At 40.5% G+C, this 22,173-nt stretch overlaps 1 protein-coding gene across 1 annotated transcript in view; it reads left to right on the forward strand.

Annotated features, from left to right (window-relative positions):
• Positions 1 to 1,801: 1,801 nt before the first annotated feature.
• Positions 1,802 to 22,173, forward strand: part of LOC115477873 (neuroendocrine protein 7B2-like) — a 30,979-nt gene continuing 10,607 nt past the window's right edge. Inside the window, exons 1-5 of the mRNA XM_030214992.1 lie at positions 1,802 to 1,981; positions 7,929 to 8,161; positions 8,522 to 8,671; positions 11,553 to 11,665; positions 21,563 to 21,616. Coding sequence (XP_030070852.1) covers positions 7,936 to 8,161; positions 8,522 to 8,671; positions 11,553 to 11,665; positions 21,563 to 21,616 — 543 coding nt within the window. The 5' untranslated portion in view covers positions 1,802 to 1,981; positions 7,929 to 7,935. The remainder of the gene's footprint in view (positions 1,982 to 7,928; positions 8,162 to 8,521; positions 8,672 to 11,552; positions 11,666 to 21,562; positions 21,617 to 22,173) is intronic.

Genomic DNA, 22,173 nt, shown 5'->3' on the forward strand with positions numbered 1-22,173 from the left:
TGTTATATCAAACCAAACTGATGATCACTACTGCCCAGGTGGGCTCCCACTTGGACACACTTTCCCCATTTGTGAACACCAGATCCAGTGTTGCTCCTTCCATCATAGGTTCCTTCACAATTTGAGTAGAGTACTTTGAAAAACATCCACAATCTCTCTACTTCTTTCTGATTCCACAGATGGAACTTTCTAATCCTCATCTGACAGGCTGAAATCTCCCAGCAGCAACACCTCCCCTTTCTATGACTGGGTGACCAAATCGTTGGATCAAGACAGAGCACTAGATGTGATGTGAATCGTAGATGACTTAAAAATAAACTGAGTGGCCTTGGTGACTGGTTTGGTTAGGAACTAGTTGTGTGGAAGGTGACAGAGGGTAGTGATAGATGGCGCTCACTCTGAGGACAAGCAGGACACTACGTACTGCATATGGGTGACGTCATCTGATGGAGCCCTCCATATCCTACCCATCATTCTAGAAATTGCTGAGGTTTTTTTTAGCAGCTGCTAACCGCAAATGCATAGGTATCTTCCCACTGATTTGATCACGTGGGACCAGTAGTCTCTCGTTTTCAGCAGAGCAAAACAGTCAAAGCTTTTGGCTCGGCTGTTTAATTCGTTTGTGCTTTCCCTTTTGGTACATGGGACCTTTTGTTCCCATGCATTTGGAAATGGTTTCCTGACAGATGGTTTTCTGACAGATGGTGACAGACTATTTGCCCCAGACCTGCTTTTGTATCTCAGTGGCCCTGGAAGGGAGTTATGCCACTGAACATCTCATTCAGCAGAGGAAATTGTAGGGAGAGAAGGAATGAACAACAGATGCTGAATGCCTTGGTGAAGGAGAAAGAGATGCTGGACAACATGGGGGGTGGGGAAGGGAAGGATAGGGATGCTGGACACTGCAAGGGGAGAGCTTTGATCGATAAACATACAGCTGAAAGTTTGCCTAGGTTGTCAGATACCCTTGGGCCAGACCTTGGGTGTAGGTAGTTCTCGCATTTGCTTGTTATTGGATTGTTCTAAAATACTGTATATATAGTCAATGAAATGGACATTTTTTTGTTTGTTTTAAAGAAATTTCAGCCAGGTATTGTGGACCATGATGGCAGGAGATGAAAATTATTTTTTTTTTACCTTCCTACAATGCCAAATGTAAGGGATACGAATGGATTGCATCCAGATTGTCAAAAAGAAAAATGGCATTCTGTAAAATAAGGCACTTCTGCTTCCTGATTGATCAAGTTGTATGTGATGCTCACATGAACTTGAATATTGTTTAAATGTTTACTATGCTTGCTTTCTCCTTTCCCTGATTCTATCCTGCAAAAAGAATATGTAAAAAAAAACCCCAAAACAAAACCATATTTGTTAGTACAGTTTAACTCAACCATTCATTATATTTCTCTCAGGTAAAGTCTCCCTACATTGTAATGTTCCCTCAATCTGCCCCTCCCCCCCAACAGAGTACACAAGCAGCCATCATACCAGGGGCATATTTATTCATGTTTTATTGCATTAGCCCTAGAGGCCCTAAGGCAAAGAAAAGGAGAAGCCATGGCAGAAAAGACCAGATATTAATATAGGAGAAGGTGAAGGCACTGATATTAAATTCAAGCAGCTAACTCTGCTTCAATTCATCTTCACCCCTGCCTCTCACCTTCAGAGAAAAGGCAAATGGTAGCAGCAATGAGAGAAGTATTGATATGAAATGGTGACGTCAAGGAACTTGTAGCCAAGGCAACAGATTCTGCTTTCCCATCACCTATCCTCAGAACTGCTGGCTAAGGTTTCTCTCTGCTTCTCATGGTTGTAGCACTCTTGCTACAGTGCTTCCCTTTTCATTCTTTGTCTTTTGGACATTTTGCTCAGTTATACCAACACTCTCCTTGTTTCAGTACAGCATTGCCCATCCTGTCTCTCCTTCCTTTGCACATTTGTATAGGTCTGTCTTCTTGCTGACGGGCTCCATTTTCAGTTGGTAAGTGCATTTTATTCTCTGCATGGATCCTTCTTGTGAGTGAAAAGAATTCCAAAACGCCCTTGTGATTTTTGTCTGTCATTACTGATGCTCTGTATGCAAAATAATACCCTAAAGCCTAAGATATAAATGTTTAAACTGGAATTTGTTTATTTGATAAAACACAAAATAGATTTATCAATGGCAATTTGTCTTCTGTACATGTTAAAAGAAACAAAGATGCAATGATACCAATGCAACATGAGCAATTCACAGATTCAATTGGTCTTTCCCGATTCTACAGTAAAAACATTTTTGCAGTTTATATTTCCAGTATTGTAGTTATATATTCATTATTTTGGGAAGCACTAACAGCATGTGGTTAATATATATAGAGGTAACAGAAATGGGAACTTGTTACTGGGATAAATTAAGGAAATACAGCCAAAATAATTATCTTAATCCAATAGATGCATAGCAGATTGCAGTTTTAGTACAAAAATATTCAGCTAATATTCTTGTTTCAAAATCTTTTTTTGTAATTTAAAGCGCAGTGCATCCTGTGCTTTCAGTGGGTGCCCCATTTGTTCAGCTTATTGCTAAAATAAAGATTCCTATTAACTCAGCCAGCATAGATGCGCCTTTAGCTCATTAAAATATGAATCTCCTTGAAGCTGAGCTATGATAGAGTCTGAAGCATGATAATTCCATATCATCCAATTTGGAGAAAGTGAACATGTAATAATTTGCCAATTTAAAAAAAAGATCATTGTGTCCCAGCCTCTGATGCTTCTTTATTCTTAATATGGAATACTTCCTTAATTTGGTGTCTGTCTAAGTTGTTGTTATGCATATAGATATGCTGCTACCACCTAGTTTTCATAAATTCCAAGTCATTATTTTGTAAGCTAAGTGCAGCCTAGCTGCTTGTCATAGGCACCCTGGTATAAGAGGTTTGGGGAGGCTAAGCCTTCCTAGCCCTAGCTAAGATCTTCCCCACCTTTAAAGAGCAGCAGCAGCAGCAAACCAACCAACACAAAAGAGCTGTGGGGCCACAGCCTGTAAACACATGTTGCCAACTCTGCTGGCCTCACCTCCCTCCACTGTCACTTCCTGTTCTAGAGAGCGTGAAATCGGCAGAGTCAGCAGGCCCACATATACAGGCTGCAACTCCACAACTTGTATTGTTAGTTGCAGGTCCTGGGGGGAAATTGAAGATGCCAGGGGAGGGAGTGGGAGAGATGAGATGCTGATTGGAATGGGGGGTGGGGAGACAGAGGGTACATACAGGATAGAAATGGGGGTTGGGAGAAAGGAAATATGTTGGCTAGAAGGGGAGAGAGGGGAGAAACTGGATGGGAAGAGAGACACTGGACAGAAGGGGAAGAAAGAGGGGGTCATACTGGATGGAGGGGGAGAGGGCAGATACTGGATGAAAGTGGGGCAAGAGAGGGTAGATGAATGGAAGGGGAAAAGAGAGGAGGAGGAACATGATGTAAAGGGGAAAGAAAGGAAATGTATGAGAGGGGGCACTGGATGGAAATGGGGAAAGAGGCAAGACACTGGATGGAAGATTAGTAAGATAGGGAAGAAGGGATAGAGAGAAAGGAGAAGCTAGAGGGATGGAGAGACGGGAGATGGATGGAAGGGGGAGAGGATAGTTAAAGACTAGGGAATAAGAGGAAGGAGAATGGAAGGGACAAGAAATGGAAAGCTGTAGGTAGCCAGTAAAAAGAAGGAAATTGAAGAGTGGATAGTAAGAATGAATGAAGAGGGGGAGACAAATGGAAGAAAGCTGACAGGAAAGCATCAACGTTGGAGATGGATGTAGTGGAGGATGTGAAGAAGGCAAGGGGAGAGAGAGAAAAATGACAAATGGACACAAAATCCTTACATGAATGTTAAGAGAAGACAGAGGAAAGCAGAGAATGGGACAACCAAAGTAGAAAAAATAATTTGATTTTAAATTTAGTAGCGTGGTAGCCATGCTATTCCATTCAAATAAACAACCAAATAATGGAAAATAAGTGATTACATTTTTATTGGACTAACTTCGTACATTTTTAAATAGTTTTGGAGGTCAAAACCTTCCTCATGTCAGGATAATATACCGTAACTGCAGCATATTCTGAAAAAGGAGGTTTTGGCGCCTCTAAGCTAATTGAAAAATGTATTACATTAGTCCAATACAAAAGGTATTACCTTATTTTCCATTTTTATTTGTTAATTTATAATGTGATTGAAATACATCAGTTTTTGAAATATTTACCTGCTATCTTTATATTTTGCACACAACAGGGGACCATGTGTCAGTTTTCTCTTTCTTTAGTGTTTCATTGTATGCAGAGTCTGGCTTGAGGATTCAGTTTAATTTCAAAAGTTCTTAAAACCATAATAGTGTATTTCTAAGAATCTGAGTTAAAGAAAATTTGATTTTAATATTTTATATTTGAATGTACATCCTAGGAATGTGTAGTTATATATATATTTCCAGAATTAAATAGAACATATTTTCAATATTATTTTGATTTTTTGGCAAATGATTCCCTGGAGTGTATTCAGTGTGTATATTACCATCAGTAACAGACAGAGATGGGTAATAACAAAGTACAGTTATTTCACAACAGTACTTAAGTACAATTTGCAGTACTTTTTACTTGTAACAAATTACCTTTTTTGGCCATATATTTTTTTTTACTTGTAATTCGTTACATTTAAGCTGTGCTTTAGTACTTAGGGGCCCTTTTACAAAGTGCCAATCCAGCATTATCACCAACTCACTATGGGAGCCGGTGGTAGTGTTGACCCCACTTAGCACCATTTCCGGTATGCCAGAATGATTTTTTATGCCAGGGGCTAAATAGGAGGCAGTAAGGGCTCCCCCAGGAAATGGCCATGTGGCAAGTATATACTTACCGCTTAGCCATTTCTATTTCCTTTTGTTCACAAACCCCTGCTGTGGTAAAAGGGGCCTCGGCATGTGGCAAATCTTCACACCGAGGACATTGCAGGGCCCCTTAGTAACAAACTCAAATTTGGAAAGTAGTTAAAAAAAAATATATGTATTTTTTTCCATACCTTTGCTTTTCCACCCTCCACATGCTTTCCAAGTGATGTCAGACATGGCTTGTATCTAATTGGGCCCGAACTTCCGGTTCTGAAAACAGCTGAGCTGGGACAGGAAGTTCAGGCCCAATCAGATGCAAGCCAGTGTCTGACATCACTTGGAATTGGAAACCCTAGTCCCCACCCTCTACACCCAGAAGGAATGACAGATCCTTGGCCATTCCTGGTATTCAATTTAGATCTTCAATGTACTATGATATTTGTAGTCCATAATTCTGCTTGTATTTGTGTTTGTCATGTTGAGATGAAGATGGTGGATTCTGTTACTTTTCCTTAGGGAAAAGAAAACAATGGATCACTCTGGTGTGAATACAGAAAGAGTTGGAAAGAGTGGTTTCAGGTTTTCCTCAGTGCTTCAATATGAGTTTAGGGGGAAGGGGGCTATTCCACTAAAATAGTTTCAGCATAGGTTCATAAATTTAACAAGCTTGTTAAAAAAGTATTAATTTAAATTTGTAGTTTCATTTATTAAGTTTCTGTTCCATTGTACCCTCAGAGATCTAGACAGATGACAAGTTCTATATCCCTTTTGGAACCAGATTGTGATGAAGGTAGCAGATTATGATGTTCTAGGTAGTCTACCAACTGTGGCTACCAGAGACGCTAGTAAATTTGCAAATAATTAAATATTTGCTATGGGTCTGTAATTTGAAGGATCCTGTTTCCCACCTTAGGGTTTTTGTAATGATTGGGATTAGCATGATAGCTCCTAAAAAATGAAGGAAGTGAGCCAATTGCAATGACTTCTCTGTCCATAAGTGGAGCCAGGTTAAAAAAACAAAACAAAAAACTTCATGGCAAGTTTTTAAGCATATAAAATGGACAATTGTCCCCTGGTGACCATCCTAGGTAGGTGGGAGCTCTGAATTGCGCATTGCGCACATGGCAATGGAACAAGCAAGCAACACTTCCCCCCGTGTCTGAAAGCGTAAAAAAGAAGAGGTGGGGTACTGACTACCAAACCAGCGGAGACTGTGAAAAATAAATCTGCCAATTACACATTTAGATATCACTATGGCTAATTATTTTTTGAAAGTAAATACTTACTAAAATTTCAGGGTGCAGGGAAAATTCAGAAACTACAGATTCCTTGCCCTAGATGTATTTCTCTATGCCTAATGTTTGCAATACAAACAGGCTATATTTTATCACAGAAAGGCTAAAGGTTTGGAGCAAAGATATATGTGGCTCAATAACATCAATACATTGCAGCCTGTAAGGGAAGGGATGCTATTCTAGCTATCATAAGAGGAGGGGGGGAGGGAGAGGGGGGGGGGGGAAGAAGGGTTTAGAAGGGAGGAAGAGGAGGGGGGGCAAAGGGGAAGAGAGGAGTAGGAGGGGGGAAACATACTCACTCTCACTGTGACTCACATACGCACTCGCACACAGTCACTCTGAAACACACACACTCACTCACAGATACACAAGCACCCAGTCTCAATCTCACTCTGACACACAATCGCACAGTCACTCTCTCTCACACACTCACTCAAAGATACACACTACACGGACAACCTGGCTAGCGCCCGTTTCATATTTTTTTCCGAAACGGGCCTTTTTTTACTAGTATATATATATAACAGGATAAACTCATTATACATGGCATGCAATATTTTATATGTATACCTGAGTTTGATTTGTTCTTGCCATTTTCAAGGCACAGACCGTAGAAGTCTGCCCAGCACTATTCTTTTACTAAAATTTCTGAAGCTAACATCGAAGCTCCTTAAAATTTACCCTCCAGCCTATCCATATCTATTTAGTCATGACCCCTGAGTCTGCCCCCCTTCAACCTCAATTCATGTCCTCTAGTTCTACCGCCTTCCCGTCTCTGGAAAAGGTTTGTTTGTGGATTAATACCTTTCAAATATTTGAACATCTGTATCATCACACCCCTGTTTCTCCTTTCATCCAAGGTATACATATTTAGGTTGGCAAGTCTCTCCTCATATGATTTGCAATGCAAATCCCATACCATTCTTGTAGCTTTTCTTTGCACCGCTTCCAGTCTTTTTACATATTTAGCAAGATACGGCCTCCATAACTGAACACAATACTCCAAGTGGGGCATCATATGAATGATGCCCAAGGTTAGGCATGGAATTTTGCATGTAGTTTCAATTTTTGTATGTAACTTAATAGGTTAATTGGTGCTAAAGGTCAATTAATCCTAGCGAGTGCTAATTGGAGCCAGTTAGTAGTTTCACATGGAAATGCCTTATGTCCTATTCTATAACCACTGCACCTAATTGCCATCGTGTTTACCTCCAAACTGGGTGGGGCATGGACTTATCTGAGGCATGCCTGGAAATTAGGCAGGGGTTATAGAATACTATTATTACCAGGCCTAACAGTTGGGACTTCGGCACCAGCATTTACGCTAGCCTTGGGTGCGAGAATGCAGCATAAGCTAGTATTTTATAAAGACAATTCCATGCAGAACTGCTGTTAGAGAAATCATGCTTAGCAAGCATCATCCTGGTGCCTAACTTTAGGTGACTCTTTAAGAAGAAGGTGCACTATTACCAGTGGTTGACATTTCGTTTCAAACAACAGCCCAACTTATTACCTACTGCAAACAAAGATAAAATTTTACCTTTCCCTTTTCTCAAAATCATTGAATAAGTATAATAAACTAACTACCACTTTTGAAGTCAACTAGTAGTTAACTGGGTGGCGGCTGTGCAGTAGAAACTACAAGAGACAGGATGGAGCCATAGGGTTAGAGGTTCTGTTAGTTGACTAAGACTAAAAGTAGTTTTCCAGAACTTTCTAGTGGTTAGACTATAGTATTTTGCTTGATTTCACATCATGGTTTATCTTTTTTTCTAATTGTTTACAGATAAATAATGGATACAAAAATTACCCGAGGTTTTATTTCAAATGTGATCTTTCTGCTGATTTTGGAATTGGCCCTGATTTCTTGTCACGTTCCAAGGACGGCAGATAGAGTGACAGAAGCTGATATTCAACGCCTCCTCCATGGAGTTATGGAACAACTGGGCATTGCCAGGCCCCGGGTAGAGTATACTGCACACCAAGCTATGAATCTCATGGGCCCCCAAAGGATGCAAGGTACAGAAACTCTCATATAAAGTTATTGGTTGTTTTCTTGCATTAACAAAAAGCTACTACTTTGAATTTTCATGTTTGTCAGTGATGTTGTTATTTTTTTTTTTTACTGTTCATAAATTGTGCCTCTGTGCTGTCATATGAGTTCACACCTCCCTATATTTGTCTTGCGGCTGCATGCCTAACCTTATTTGCATTAACTTGACAAATTTACCTGACAAATACTTTTGTAGTTGCTTGAGTGAAATTGTTGAGGTTTTTGCAATTTTTTTATTTAGATTTTTCAGAAGAAAAATGTAGAAAGTTTTCTATTAATCTTTTCCTAAGAAAGATGATGTGCAATAACTTCTATGTCTTCAATAGGTGGTGCTCATGAGGGCCTTCAGCACTTGGGTCCATATGGTAATATTCCTAATGTAGTGGCTGAACTGACAGGTGACAATGCCTCAAAGGACTTCAGCAACAATCAAGGGTATCCATACCCTCCAAATCCTTGTCCAGTTGAAAAAACAGGTAAATCTGTACTTTTCTTGTACTTGAGCCTTAACCTGACAATTATCCTACACCATTATATCTGGTATGCCCCAACATTATCAAGAAAGAGATTTTATATTGAAAAACTGCTCAGTGTGCGGTGGCGGCCAAAAAAGCAATCGGGATGCTAGGAATTATTAGGAAAGGGATGGTGAATAATGCAAAAAAAATGCTATAATGCTTCTGTACTGCTCCATGGATGAGTATTGCGTTCAGTTCTGTTTGCCGTATCTCAAAAAAGATAGAGCAGAATTAGAAAAGGTTCAAAGAAGAGTAACTAAACTAAAATGATAAAGGAGATGGAACTCCTCTGGAATGAGGACAGGCTAAAGAGGTTAGGGCTCTTCAGTCTGGAAAAGAGATGGATGAGGGGGAGATATGATTGAGGTCTACAAAATCCTGAGTGCTATAAGTAAATTGATTTTATACTCTTTCCAAAAGTACAAAGACTAGGGGACAGTCAAGGAAGTTACAAGGAAATGCTTGAATCGATTCATATTCTGAAGCAATACTACTTAATGTTTTTGTAAATCCATCTTTATACTTTATTATCCACCACTAGTAACTGCACCGTCAATAGATGAATTGTCTGTACTAACTTAGTTGTCTTGGGTGATTTTAACTTGAATGGAAAGAACCCTGGTAAGCATAGTGAAAGAATTTTGCTCTCAGGGGCAATGTTTCCAAATGGGTTAGTTTTATGCATATATTAAATAATACAAATCGTTATTTAAGCTTGCGCAAGGTAAACAAACTTCTATAAAAATATGAAACAAAAATGTTAAAGATCTTTTTAAAAAGAGATTAAATAAAGAAGAAAAAAGAACCTTGGAAATATTTTCCCTTCTAGAGCACATGAACTGGGTTATGTTTTCATAAGTCCCAAAAAAAAATCCTCTTTTGTTGTTTTTAATTTTAAATGTTGAAAATACATTCATTAGTCCATAACAATTGATGCAGTAGGATGCATATAGGGATGACATTTTCTTTAATGCCATGTATTATTGCTAAACTATTGAGTTGATCAGTTCTATATGTTATATTATTTATATATATATACTAGTAAAAAAGGCCCGTTTCTAAAAAAAAATGAAACGGGCGCTAGCAAGGCCATCTTGTAATGATGATTGTTTTTAAGGCTCTCGGTGAAGCGATTTCTCCTCTCTTCCCTGCCCTCCCCTCCATGTCCAGCGATTCTTCCCTACCCTCCCATCCCCTCCGGGTCCCGCGATTCTGACTTCCCCTCCATGTGCAGCGATTCTGACTTCCCCTCCATGTGCAGCGCTTCTCCTCTGCCCTGCCGTCCCCTCCGTGTCCCATGATTCTGGCCTCCTCTCCATGTCCAGTGATTCTCCTCTGCCCTGCTGTCCCCTCCGTGTCCCACGATTCTGGCCTCCCCTCCATTTCCAGCGATCCTCCTCTGCCCTGCCGGCCCCTCCGTATCCCGTGATTCTGGCCTCCCCTCCATGTCCAGCGATTCTCCTCTGCCCTGCCCTCCCATCCGTGTCCTGCGATTCTCCCCTCGTCTCCCATGCCCCTCAGATTGTAAGACTTCTTGGAATAGGAAAATACCTACTGTACCTGAAGATAACTCACCTTGAGCTACTACTGAAAAAGGCTTTAGCTAAATCCCCAAATCCCTTCCCTTTCAAAGTATTTTAAAAACAAGATTAATTAGGCAGGGTTTTGGAAGCAGGCAAGCCATCAAGACTAGGAATTCAGAGGCAGCAGATTATTATTATTATTTTTCTTTCTTTCTCAGGACTGGTGTATGCAAAATTCAGGAAATAGAGCAAAAAGCTCTGGGCATGGAATTTCTGCTTGTGCAGGAAGCTTGGGAAAATGTGAGCCTCTGGCTGCCCAGTGGCTGAAATTGCTGTGATAGGCTGGAAATGTCTTCTAAGAACCTCTCATCAAAAAACAGTTCACATAATAAAACCCTTGCTCTTAGGGCATTGACTAATTTATTTACTCTTCTTTCTATAGGAGATAAAGCCAAGATATTTAGCCTTAAAAATATAACAGTAACCAACTTTACATTTTCTTCATTTTACTTTGCCAATCTGGCATATACAGGGTAATCTTTTATAAACTCACGCCTAGATAATGTGCCTTGAGCTACAAATAAAAAGGTGCGAGAGAAATCCAAATCATTTTTAATGGCATGAAAGGTTTAGGGTAAGGAGCTGTCATGTGCAGCTGAAGGAAGAAAGCTATAAAAGAATGTGAGAAAGCACTGAGAGAAGGGATGGAAATGTTAACAGATTTCTAGTAGAGGTTGTTAAGAGACAAAACCATGGCAAAAGTCAGTCGTGCTTTATATAGACATAAACCCCCGAATTCTCTAAAAATTGTGTGTACAATTTAATTACATAATGAACCAATTAGTGACTAATTGGCTTTTAACAAGCAATTGCATAGATGTGTAAATTTAGGCATGGCACAAAAAAGGGGCATGGAAGTGGGAGGGTCATGGGCATTTCAGAGTGGATCAAGGGCATTTTTTGAGTTGCGCATGTAACTGTAGAGTATGGGGACTCAATGCATAAATTTAGGCATGGAAATTTGTGCCATGTTTTTTTGGTGCAAATGGCGTAACCTAAATTTACACATGACCCCTGAGAATAAGCACTGCTCTATAAACCGCACCTAACATTAAGTGCAGTTTACAGAACAGCGCTGTTTTTGGTGCCAATTTGTTTGGTGCCATATATAGAATCTAGCCAAAGGGACTATAATAATGAGGCAAGGAGAGAAAATACAGTTGGAGTTTCATTGACCAATTGGTTCTTATTTGCTGACATCTGTTTTTATCTTGTACACTTTTGCTGCCTTATACAGTTTCCAACATTACTTCTAGGTGATGATGGCTGTTTAGAAAACTCATCAGATACGGCAGAGTTCAGCAGGGACTACCAGCTTCAACAGCGCTTCTTCGATCCCGAGCATGACTTCCTAGACTTGGGCAATTGGGTGAGTAAATGTGCTTAATTATTTATTTGCTGCATTTGTATCCCACATTTTCCCACCCATTTTCAGGCTCAATGTGGCTTACATTGTGCCGTAATGGTGATCGCCATTCTGGAATGAAAAATACTACTACTTTTTGACATTTATAAAGCGCTACTAGGGTTACGCAGCGCTGTACAATTTAACATAGAAGGGCAGTCCCTGCTCAAAGAGCTTACAATCTAAAGGACAAATGTACAGTCAGTCAAGTAGGGGTAGTCAAATTGGGGCAGTCTAGATTTCATGAAAGGTATAAAGGTTAGGTGCCGAAAGCAACATTGAAGAGGTGGGCTTTGAGTAAGGATTTGAAGATGGGTAGGGAGGGGGCTTGGCGTAAGGGCTCAGGAAGTTTATTCCAAGCATAGGGAGAGGCGAAGCAGAATGGGCGGAGCCTGGAGTTGGCGGTGGTGGAGAAGGGTACTGAGAGGAGGGATTTGTCCTGTGAGCGGAGGTTTCGGGCGGGAACGTAAGGGGAGATGAGGATGGAGAGGTAACGAGGGGCTGCAGACTGAGTGCATTTGTAGGTAAGAAGGAGAAGCTTGAACTGTATGCGGTATTTGATCAGAAGCCAGTGCAGTGACCTGAGGAGAGGAGTGATATAAGTATATTGGTTCAGGTGGAATATAAGACATGCAGCAGAGTTCTGAACGGATTGAAGGGGGGATAGATGGTTAAGTGGGAGGCCAGTGAGGAGTAGGTTGCAGTAGTCCAGGCGAGAGGTGATGAGAGCGTGGATGAGAGTTCGGGTGGTGTGCTCAGAGAGGAAAAGGTGAATTTTGCTGATGTTAAAGAGGAAGAAGCGACAGGTTTTGGCTGTCTGCTGGATATGCGCAGAGAAGGAGAGGGAGGAGTCGAAGATGACTCCGAGGTTGCAGGCGGATGAGACGGGGAGGATGAGGGTGTTATCAACTGAGATCGAGAGTGGAGGAAGAGGAGAAGTGGGTTTTGGTGGAAAGACGATAAGCTCGGTCTTGGCCATGTTCAGTTTCAGGTGGCGGTTGGACATCCATGCAGCAATATCGGATAAGCAGGCCGATACCTTGGCCTGGGTCTCCACGGTGATGGCTGGTGTGGAGAGATACAGCTGGGTGTCATCAGCGTAAAGATGATACTGGAAACCATGAGATGAGATCAGTGAGCCCAGGGAAGAAGTGTAGATTGAAAAAAGAAGGGGTCCAAGGACAGATCCCTGGGGAACTCCAACAGAGAGCGGGATGGGGGTGGAGGAAGATCCATGAGAGTGTACTCTGAAGATTCAGTGGGAGAGATAGGAGGAGAACCAGGAGAGGACAGAGCCCTGGAACCCAAATGAGGACAGTGTGGCAAGAAGTAAATCATGATTGACAGTGTCAAAAGCGGCGGATAGATCGAGGAGGATGAGGATGGAGTAGTGGCCTCTGGATTTGGCAAGGAATAGGTCATTACAGACTTTAGAGAGTGCTGTTTCTGTCGAGTGTAGAGGGCGAAAACCGGATTGAAGCGGATCGAGGATGGCCTGAGAGGAGAGAAAATCAAGACAGCGGCTGTGAACGGCGCGCTCAAGTATTTTGGAGAGGAAGGGTAGGAGGGAGATGGGGCGGTAGTTGGAGGGACAGGTAGGGTCAAGTGATGGTTTTTTGAGGAGAGGTGTGACTACGGCGTGCTTGAAGGTGTCAGGGACAGTTGCAGTGGAGAGAGAGAGGTTGAGGATATGACAGATGGAGGGGGTGACAGTCTGAGAGATGGTGTTCAGTAAGTTGGTTGGGATGGGATCAGAGGAACAAGTGGTGCATTTTGAGGAGGAAAGAAGGCGAGCGGTTTCCTCCTCGGTGATATCAGGAAAGGAGGAGAAAGAGGCCAGGGTTGGTTGGTTGAGGGAGAGGGTTGAAGGGTGAAGGGGAGGAGGTGGCTTGGTAGTGAACTCAAGGTTGATCTTTTGCACCTTGTCGCGGAAGTAGTCAGCCAGTGATTGAGGAGAGAGTGAAGGGGGTGGGGTGGGGGTGAGAGCGGAGGGCACTTTGAGGAGGGAGTTAAGGGTGACGAAGAGACGACGAGGGTTGGAGCTGAGAGAATTGGTCAATTGGGTGTAGTAGTCCTGTTTGGCAAGGAATAGGGAGGACTGGAAGGAGGATAGCATGAATTTGTAATGAAGGAAATCTGAATAGGTGCGAGATTTCCTCCAGAGGCGTTCAGTAGATCGGGCACAGGGCTGGGGATTAGTATGCCTTATGGGACGGGAGATGGATGGTGCGAGGGTGTCCAGAGCAGAGGAGAGAGTGGCATTGTAAGCGGAGACAGCCTTGTCGACAGACTCGGAGGACATGATGGAGGGGAGGAGATTAGAAATACTAGAGGATAAGGCGGGAGGGTCAATAGCCTGGAGATTCCTGGAAGTAGTGGTTAATGTTGGGCGGGGCTGAGGGGGGAGGGTGAAGAAGTGTGAAGGTGATCAGGTGATGATCAGAGAGAGGAAGGGCTGAGGCGTGGAAATTGGAGGGTGAGCCTGAAGAGGAGAGGACGAGGTCGAGGCAATGGCCATTTTGGTGAGTAGGGGTGGTGGAGCAGAATATTATATCATTTAAAGTACAGAAAATATAAAATACATTATAAGTAAGTAGATATACATTACCCCTTGCTCTCTAATGCCTGAAATGAATTGTTTAACGTCCAATAGTGATAATATGAATGAAATAACAAATAAGAGTTCAATGTTATCTTGTTCTGGTAAAGTTTAGATATCAGGTCATTTGTGAATGATCCTTTAGATAAGTCTTTTTGAACAGGTTAGTCTTTAGTAATTTACGGAAGTCTACCAAATCAAGCATTGTTTTTATGGCTTTTGGTAGTGCATTCCACAGTTGCGTGCTGATGTAGGAGAAGCTAGATGCATATATTGATTTATATTTAAGTTCTTTGCAACTGGGGTAATGGAGGTTCAAGAGAGTGCGTGATGATCTTTTTGTATTCCTTGCTGGTAGGTCTATGAGGTCTGACATATATAACGGGGCCTCTCCATGAATAATTTTATGAACCAGGGTATAGGTAATTCGATCTTTTAGTGGAAGCCAGTGTAATTATTCTCTAAGGGGTTTGGCGCTTTCGTATTTCGCTTTTCCAAATATAAGTCTGGCTGCAGTGTTTTGGGCAGTTTAGAGTTTCTTAATGATTTGTGTTTTGCATCCAGTGTAAATGGAATTGCAGTAGTCCAAGTGGCTCAACACCATTGATTGCACCAAGTTGAGGAAATACCTCCCTTGGGAAGAAAGGTTTAACTCTTTTGAGTTTCCACATTGTGTGGGACATTTTCTTTGTTACATTTTTCGCGTGGCTTAGCTTGAAATCCTGACTGAGATGCATGTAATATTGAGAAATTATTTAAGTAATCGGTAAGTTGTTTGGTAACTAAACTTTCCATTAGCTTAACTACAAGTGGGATGGATGCTACCAGGTGATAATTATGCCATTTAATTTTTTCTATGGCGCTCTGGGTCTACAAGTGGGATGGATGCTACCAGGCGATTATGTCATTTAATTTTTTCTATGGAGCTCTGGGTCTGCAAAATTATCAACCCAGAATTACATCCTTGTCATCACTCAAAATATCAACAGTGCTGAAGCCTTAGACTAGTAACTATTATTGCTCAACCTTCCTAGAATGTATTGAGGCTCATTTTTAAAGCACATAGACTTACATAGGTTACTAACCCCCCAATATTCAAAACTATTTAACTGGCCAGGAACAACTCGTGGCTGGTTAGTGTTTAAGCACCTAACCGCGGATATTCAGTGGGAGATAATCGGTTAGCTCCCGCTGAATATCCTGGTTAGTAGTTAGCCGTTAACCGCCTACCAAACTGGCTATGTTGAATGGTTAAAATAGGCCGTTTAATAAGCAGGCCTATGTTTGACTGCTAAACCGGTTAGCGCTGAATATCAGCATACCTCAATGGTTCCCAAACCTGGTTCCAGAGGCACCCTAGCCAGTCAGGTTTTCAGGATATCCTTAATGAATATCCATGAGAGAGATTTGTATGCACTGCCCCCTTGGTATGCAAATCTGTCTCACGACTATTCATTGTGGGTATCCTAAAAACCCGACTGGCTGGGGTGCCTCCAGGATCAGGTTTGGGAACCATTGGGCAATAGCTGGTTACCTATTTAGTGGCCAAAATAAAACTAGATATTCAGTGCCAATCGCCAAATATGGCCCGACAATCAATATCCAGTTTTAACACCAGCAGTGGACAGAAAACACGCTGCCTGCTGCTGGCTGAATATCGGGCCCCATGCAACCTGTAAGTCTATGTGCTTTGAAAATGAGCACCATTATATGCTTGAATTTCTGCAGTTAGTATGACCTCTATTATATACTTTACCTAACTGAAAATAAGGTCCTGGGAAGCTGGAAAATGTCAGAAACGTGAATTTAAGGGTTTTGCTGTGGGATATTATTACTAGCAATTATTTCAATGGTACTACTAAATGTGCCCTGCACTATAGAGATACACACAGAAGCAATTCTACAAAGGGCATCAAAAGTTAGGTGCCAAGATGGCAGCATGCTGAGTGCTGATTCTATAACTGCATCTGACACCAGTAAGTCGACATGCATGTTTAAGCACACTTACTTATGCCATGTCAATTCTGTAAGTTAATTACAAACAAGGAGGAAACAATCTGAGACTCTAAACTTCTGATGATCAAAACTGTAAAGAAGAGTCCAGTAAATCTCTATAACAATACACACTTAATTTTTTAATTTCTTTTATGATACTGAAAACAATTTTTAATATATAAAAAAATGAGGAAAAGACCTCAAAACGGCTTTAATCAGGGGCGTGGTGTTCATCACTGGTCATAAAAACCTTGTCATTTTATTTTTTATTTTTTCTTTCATTAAACTTTATTTGATTTATCCTTTAAAAAATTCTCTAATGCTTTATTACAGAAAAAGAGGTCTATTTTGTTTGATCACTTTTTTTCTACAATAAAGCATTAGAGACTTTAAAAGGATGAATCAAATAAAGTTTAATGAAAAGAAAAAATAGAGGGAAGGGAGGGGGGAAAGGGGGGATAAATGGTTATGTAAAGCTAAGAGTTAAGATAAAATAACAGTTGTAACTTGCTTGGAGCCGGAGGCTCTATGTTGTAACTGAGATGTTTCAATAAAAAATTTATAAGTTAAAAAAAAAAAAAGAAAAAGTAAGCGGTCTGTTTTGAGGTCTTTTCCTCTTTTTATATATACATTTTTTTTCAGTATCATAAAAAAATTGAAAAAATTAAGTGTGTGTTGCTATAGAGATTTACTGGACTCTTCTTTACAGTTTTGAATTCTGACAGCTACGCATGTAAATGTTGGTCATGCCCATCCCCCACTCCCTCTGAATGCCCCCTTGCATTTATGTGCTAAACGAGTTGCATTCTAAAATTGTAGGCTACTGCTGAGAGCATGGATAACACTTATGCACTGACTGTAACAGACATGCATGTAAGAGCTAATATTCTATAATGTTCATGTGTAATTGGCGCCTAACTGTAGGTGACCTGTTATAGAATGAGGGGACAGTGGGCAGTGCTTTCTTTGTACAGCTTACAATCTAGTCAATACACATAGACAAGATAGATAAAAGATTTCAGGAAATTAATTTATTACAGTAAATATAGTTAAACTTAACAAGGCTATAACTAAATTTCTTGAGGCTTCTCAGGAAAATATCACTAAAAGAGCAACCTTATTGGTACTGTTTGGCTTGTTGGAGCAAAAGATGCAGATTCTGAAAGCTTATTTTCCTAAGAAAAATGCACCTTTCTGTGAGCAGAATATATTTGTTTTTCCGGATGTGGCCAGACCTACTCAATCGAGATGTGAGGCCTTACTGCAGCTAAAAATGAGGGTTTTGGCAGTGGGTGAGTCTTTTTGAAATGTCCCTATAAGTGCCTGGTCACATCTGGAAATAATTCTTATATTATTTTAGACCCACTGCATTTGAATTAAAGTACATATTAAAATTTTAAGGATAACAAACATCCAATACAATACAAGATAACAATGTTTTTCAACTTCCATTCCATATGAGAAACTATATGATAATAGACAGTTCTTATAAATGTATTGATAATGTAGAGCAATAATACATATAATTGGATGAAAATTCAATAATGGTATGTCAGTTGAAAAGTTTGAATTGAATGAATACACAATCTCAACAAATATGCAGATCAAATTAACAATGTACTTTAATGGAAGTTATATGAATATTAGGTTAAAAAAAGAAGTAAATATTTAAAAAAAAAACCCAAAACTTGGATGTTTGCTCAGGTGGCTAGTTAGTTGGATTTGACTAAAAATTGCATTGAAACTCTATCAAATGATCCAGTTTGAAGTCCTTGAGGCAGCGGAGAAGTACTTCAAAATACTGGCCAACATCAGACAAACTGATGGGAGTTACAAGCAAAATAAGTACTGATATGATAATTTTTTGAAAGAAGAGGAGAGAGAGAAAATGGAAGTTTAAAAAAAAGCCAATGACTGAACGAGAGAGCACCAGACTATGATAGTGCTCACATAAGCTCTGAGGATTTTTTCCTCCTCATCTACTCTCACTAATCTCTTTGGTGCAAAGTTGTTGTTTAGATTTAATAGTCTCCATAACATAATAATACCCTTATTCAGAATTTGGATAAGCTGAAATTTATATTTTAAGATGCTTCCTAAATTATGTTATTTATCAAATGCAAATTCAGAGGTAGTGTTGGGAGTGGTCCTGGTGGACTGGAGAAGGGCAGATGTATTTCGTCTCTACAAACGTGGAAGTAAGGAGAATTTTGGGACCTACAGGCTGGTTAGTCAAGGTGAGTAAATAAATGGAAATACTTTAAAACAGAGAATAGTGAGGATTCTGGAATCTAGTAGATTGCAGGACCCAAGGTAGCATGGTTTTACTAGAGGGTAGGTCTTGTCAGATGACTTAGATTAATTTCTATGGCTGACTGACACATGAGTTAAGTCAAGGGAGAGTGGTAGAATGCTTGTCGGCAGCTAACCCGTCATTTCCAGTGGCACACAACCAGTTATTTTCACTGAAAATGACTGGTCAGCAGAGTGCAAGTCAGATATTTCAGGGTTGGTGTCCCAATTTTCAGAGCAGCCAGATATGGCCCGGCATTGAACATCCAGGTTTAATGCCGGCAGCGGATATCAACAGTGCTGCCTGCTGAATATTGGAGGGGGGGGGGGGTCTTTAGTATGGGCTCTAAGTGACTAGTTAGGTTAGAAACTGATTGAGTGGGAAGTGACAAATTATTATGGTAGATGTGGTTTACTCTGAGGGAAACAGATATAAGCAGGGCTTTTTTTGAGGGGGTATTTGGGGGTACTGAGTACCGGCACCTTTTCCATTGTCTGCTAAAATTGACCCATGGTCTCCAAGTTTTAATGAAAGAGCTCAGGCTCTACATACCAATTCTGCCTTATCATAGGTTCTGTTACTGGTTGCAGGGGGCCTGGCTATTGTGGGGTGGGTCCCTCAGTGATCACTCCCACCCCTGAACGGTGGCCTGCCATTTGAGTACCTGCACCTTTTTCGCTAGAAAATATGCACTGGATATAAGACAAATGATTCCTGCTCAAGAAAGCCTATAGTCTGTTCTGATTGGATTATTGTAATGCGGTCTATTCTGGGTTACCAGCTTATCAGGCTCAGCAGCTGCAAACCCTTCACAATGCTGCTGTCCATTTTCTATGCAAAACTCGTAAAATTGACTCAGTTTCCCCCTCTGTTAATTAGACTGCACTGGCTTCCAGTAAAGTTTGGCATTTGGTTTAACATTTTTTGTATTACTCACAAAATCCTTCATTCTGGTTCTCCATCTTACCTTGCTTCCATGGTTATTCCTTATACTTCTACATGCTTCCTCCGTTCTCTTTGACTTCCATCAGCTTATTCTCCCTTCCATGAAACAGGTCCATTATGAATTTACAAGATGTGCTGTTTTTTCTTGTGTTGCATTCATATCACATGCTATGATGCATCTCAGAGAGGGAGGGGAGACACCATAAGGTTGATAGCAAGTAAAATGTCAGTTTGCACCACTGTTAGATTGCTGGTTTACTCAAATGTTGACCATGAATTTGATATGCTGCAACCAAAATTAATAGGAAAGGGATAAGAAAGATTAAGAAGGGGTAAAGTTGTAGAAGGGAGAAGAACAAGCACCATTGTATCACTGAGTCCGTTGCCCAATCTATGGGACACCATCAAATGCCATATTGAAAAGGTTGGGTCTTAAGGGAAGCCTTAAAACATGAAGAGGAAACTTCAGGTGGGAGGGAGTTCCAAAGCAAAGGGGCAATAAAGAAAAAAAACAGAGTGGTGAGTGGAACCGGTGACAGAAGAAATGGATAAATGGTTACCAGTAGAAGATTGAAACATATGCATAGGTCTATATGAACAATCAATGACGACAGACAGGAGGGGATCCCTCTGTGAAGAACTTTGAGTTACTGTCAAAATCTTTTGCTGTATTTGGTAAGAGAGAGGAAGCCAATGGAAATGTTTCAGCAGTGGTGAGAGATATGATAAACCAACAACCACATGCGAGAGATTATATTTGTTTCAAAGATGCTAGCCCCAGGAACCATAAAATGTATCAAAAATGCACAAAGGACAAATAAGTGATTTCAATGAAGCATGGTTAAAATCAATCAGGATATGATTTGGGATAGCCAGGGTTAAAGATTTATAAGAAGCATTGAGAAGGTCTTTGTCACCCAGAGCAATGAGCCCATATATGTGATCAATGTCAGTGCCTGGATAAATGCATTTTGAAAAGAAAATTAGGTCATTTAGGGATAAATTCTCAAAATCGCCAAAATTTATGCACCGGGATGATGCACACTAAGCGCGACTTCTAATAATGGCTGCAGAACGGCTGTTATAGAATACTAGCCTGTCTGCACTTCCGTACTTATGCTAGCCAAATGGCTGGTGTAAATGGTTATGTTTAACTGTAGGCTGTTAGGCATGTAATTGCTAGTATTTTATAACCCATACATGTAAATCCTAGAGGCCCACCCCTGCCCTTCCCAGGACCATGCCCCCTTGCACTTCTGCACTAAGGAAATTGCAGCCCAGTTTATAGAATACTGACTAAGGTCAGTTCACATCTAAATGCCAATTAGTGTCACTTAGAACAATAATTGGCAATTATTGGTTGTTAAAGCCAATTAGCATCTAATTAAACAATTAAGTTAGGTGTGTAAACTGACATTCTATAAATTGGATGCACAACTTTGCACTCTAAATGTAGAGTGCCTAACTTTATAGAATTAGGGGGTTAATGGTTAACATTGGCCTTTTAAACTGGGGTGTGGTCAGTCACTGAACAGATAACATACATCAGTGGTTCCCAAACTTGGTCCTGGCGGCACCCCAGCCAGTCAGGTTTTTGGGATATCCACAATGAATATTCATGAGCGATATTTGCATGCACTGCCTCCACTGCATGAAAACCTCTCTCTTGAATTGTGGATATCCTGAAAACCTGACTGGCTGGGGTGCCTCCGGGATCAGGTTTGGGAACCACTGATATACATATAAATATAAACAAACAAATGGCAGATATGATTTTATATAAAAAAGATTCATGTAAAGTTGTATGTGGATTCTTAGTGGCATTTCTTATATAGCTAACATCATTGAAAATTGGCATAACTTAAAATGTTTAGCTATGTAGTCCGAGGACTGCTGAATTGACCTTGTTACCTTTAAATATTGGGTCATAGTACATTTTCTTACATAATTTATTTCTTGTTTCATCTCCTAAATGATTCTATGAAATACTGAGACTATTATAATATAAGCCTTTTAATGTCTTTTTCAGAACAAGAAATTGTTATTTGAGAAGATGAAAGGAGGAGTGAAGAGGAAAAGAAGGGTAAATTACTGTGCATGTTCTCTTCAGTTATTTTCTTTCTACCATAGAATATGAGGTCAGTAAGAACAATGAAGACTACATTACGGGCATTTTTGACAGACTTTTTTGAGAGCACTGTAGATGAGAAGCTTGGAAAGGCAAAAAATGTGATTCTGCAAAAAACTTAGGTTTTGCAGCACACAAAGGCACCTTTTGTACAAAGATTTCTCCAGACAAGCAGGATATGAAGACAATAAGATATAACATAAGGAATGTCAAGCCAAATGCAAAAAGGAGATGATGAGGGCTAAGAAGGACTAAGAGGGACTTTGAAAAAAAGTTAGCGTTAGAAGCAAAAACACATGGAGGGGCATAATCGAACGAAAACGTCTATCTCCATGGGCATTTATCTCCGAGAACGGGTCCGTGAAGGGGCGGACTGAACCGTATTTTCGAAAACAATAGACGTCCATGTTTTATTCAACAATGTGTGAGCAGGGCGTTTTTGTTTTTCAGCGATAACGGAAAATGAAAGCGCCCAGCTCAAAAACGAATAAATCCAAGGCATTTGTTCGTGG

The sequence above is a fragment of the Microcaecilia unicolor genome, chromosome 9 (assembly GCF_901765095.1).
Source record: "Microcaecilia unicolor chromosome 9, aMicUni1.1, whole genome shotgun sequence".
Classification (NCBI taxonomy): domain Eukaryota; kingdom Metazoa; phylum Chordata; class Amphibia; order Gymnophiona; family Siphonopidae; genus Microcaecilia; species Microcaecilia unicolor.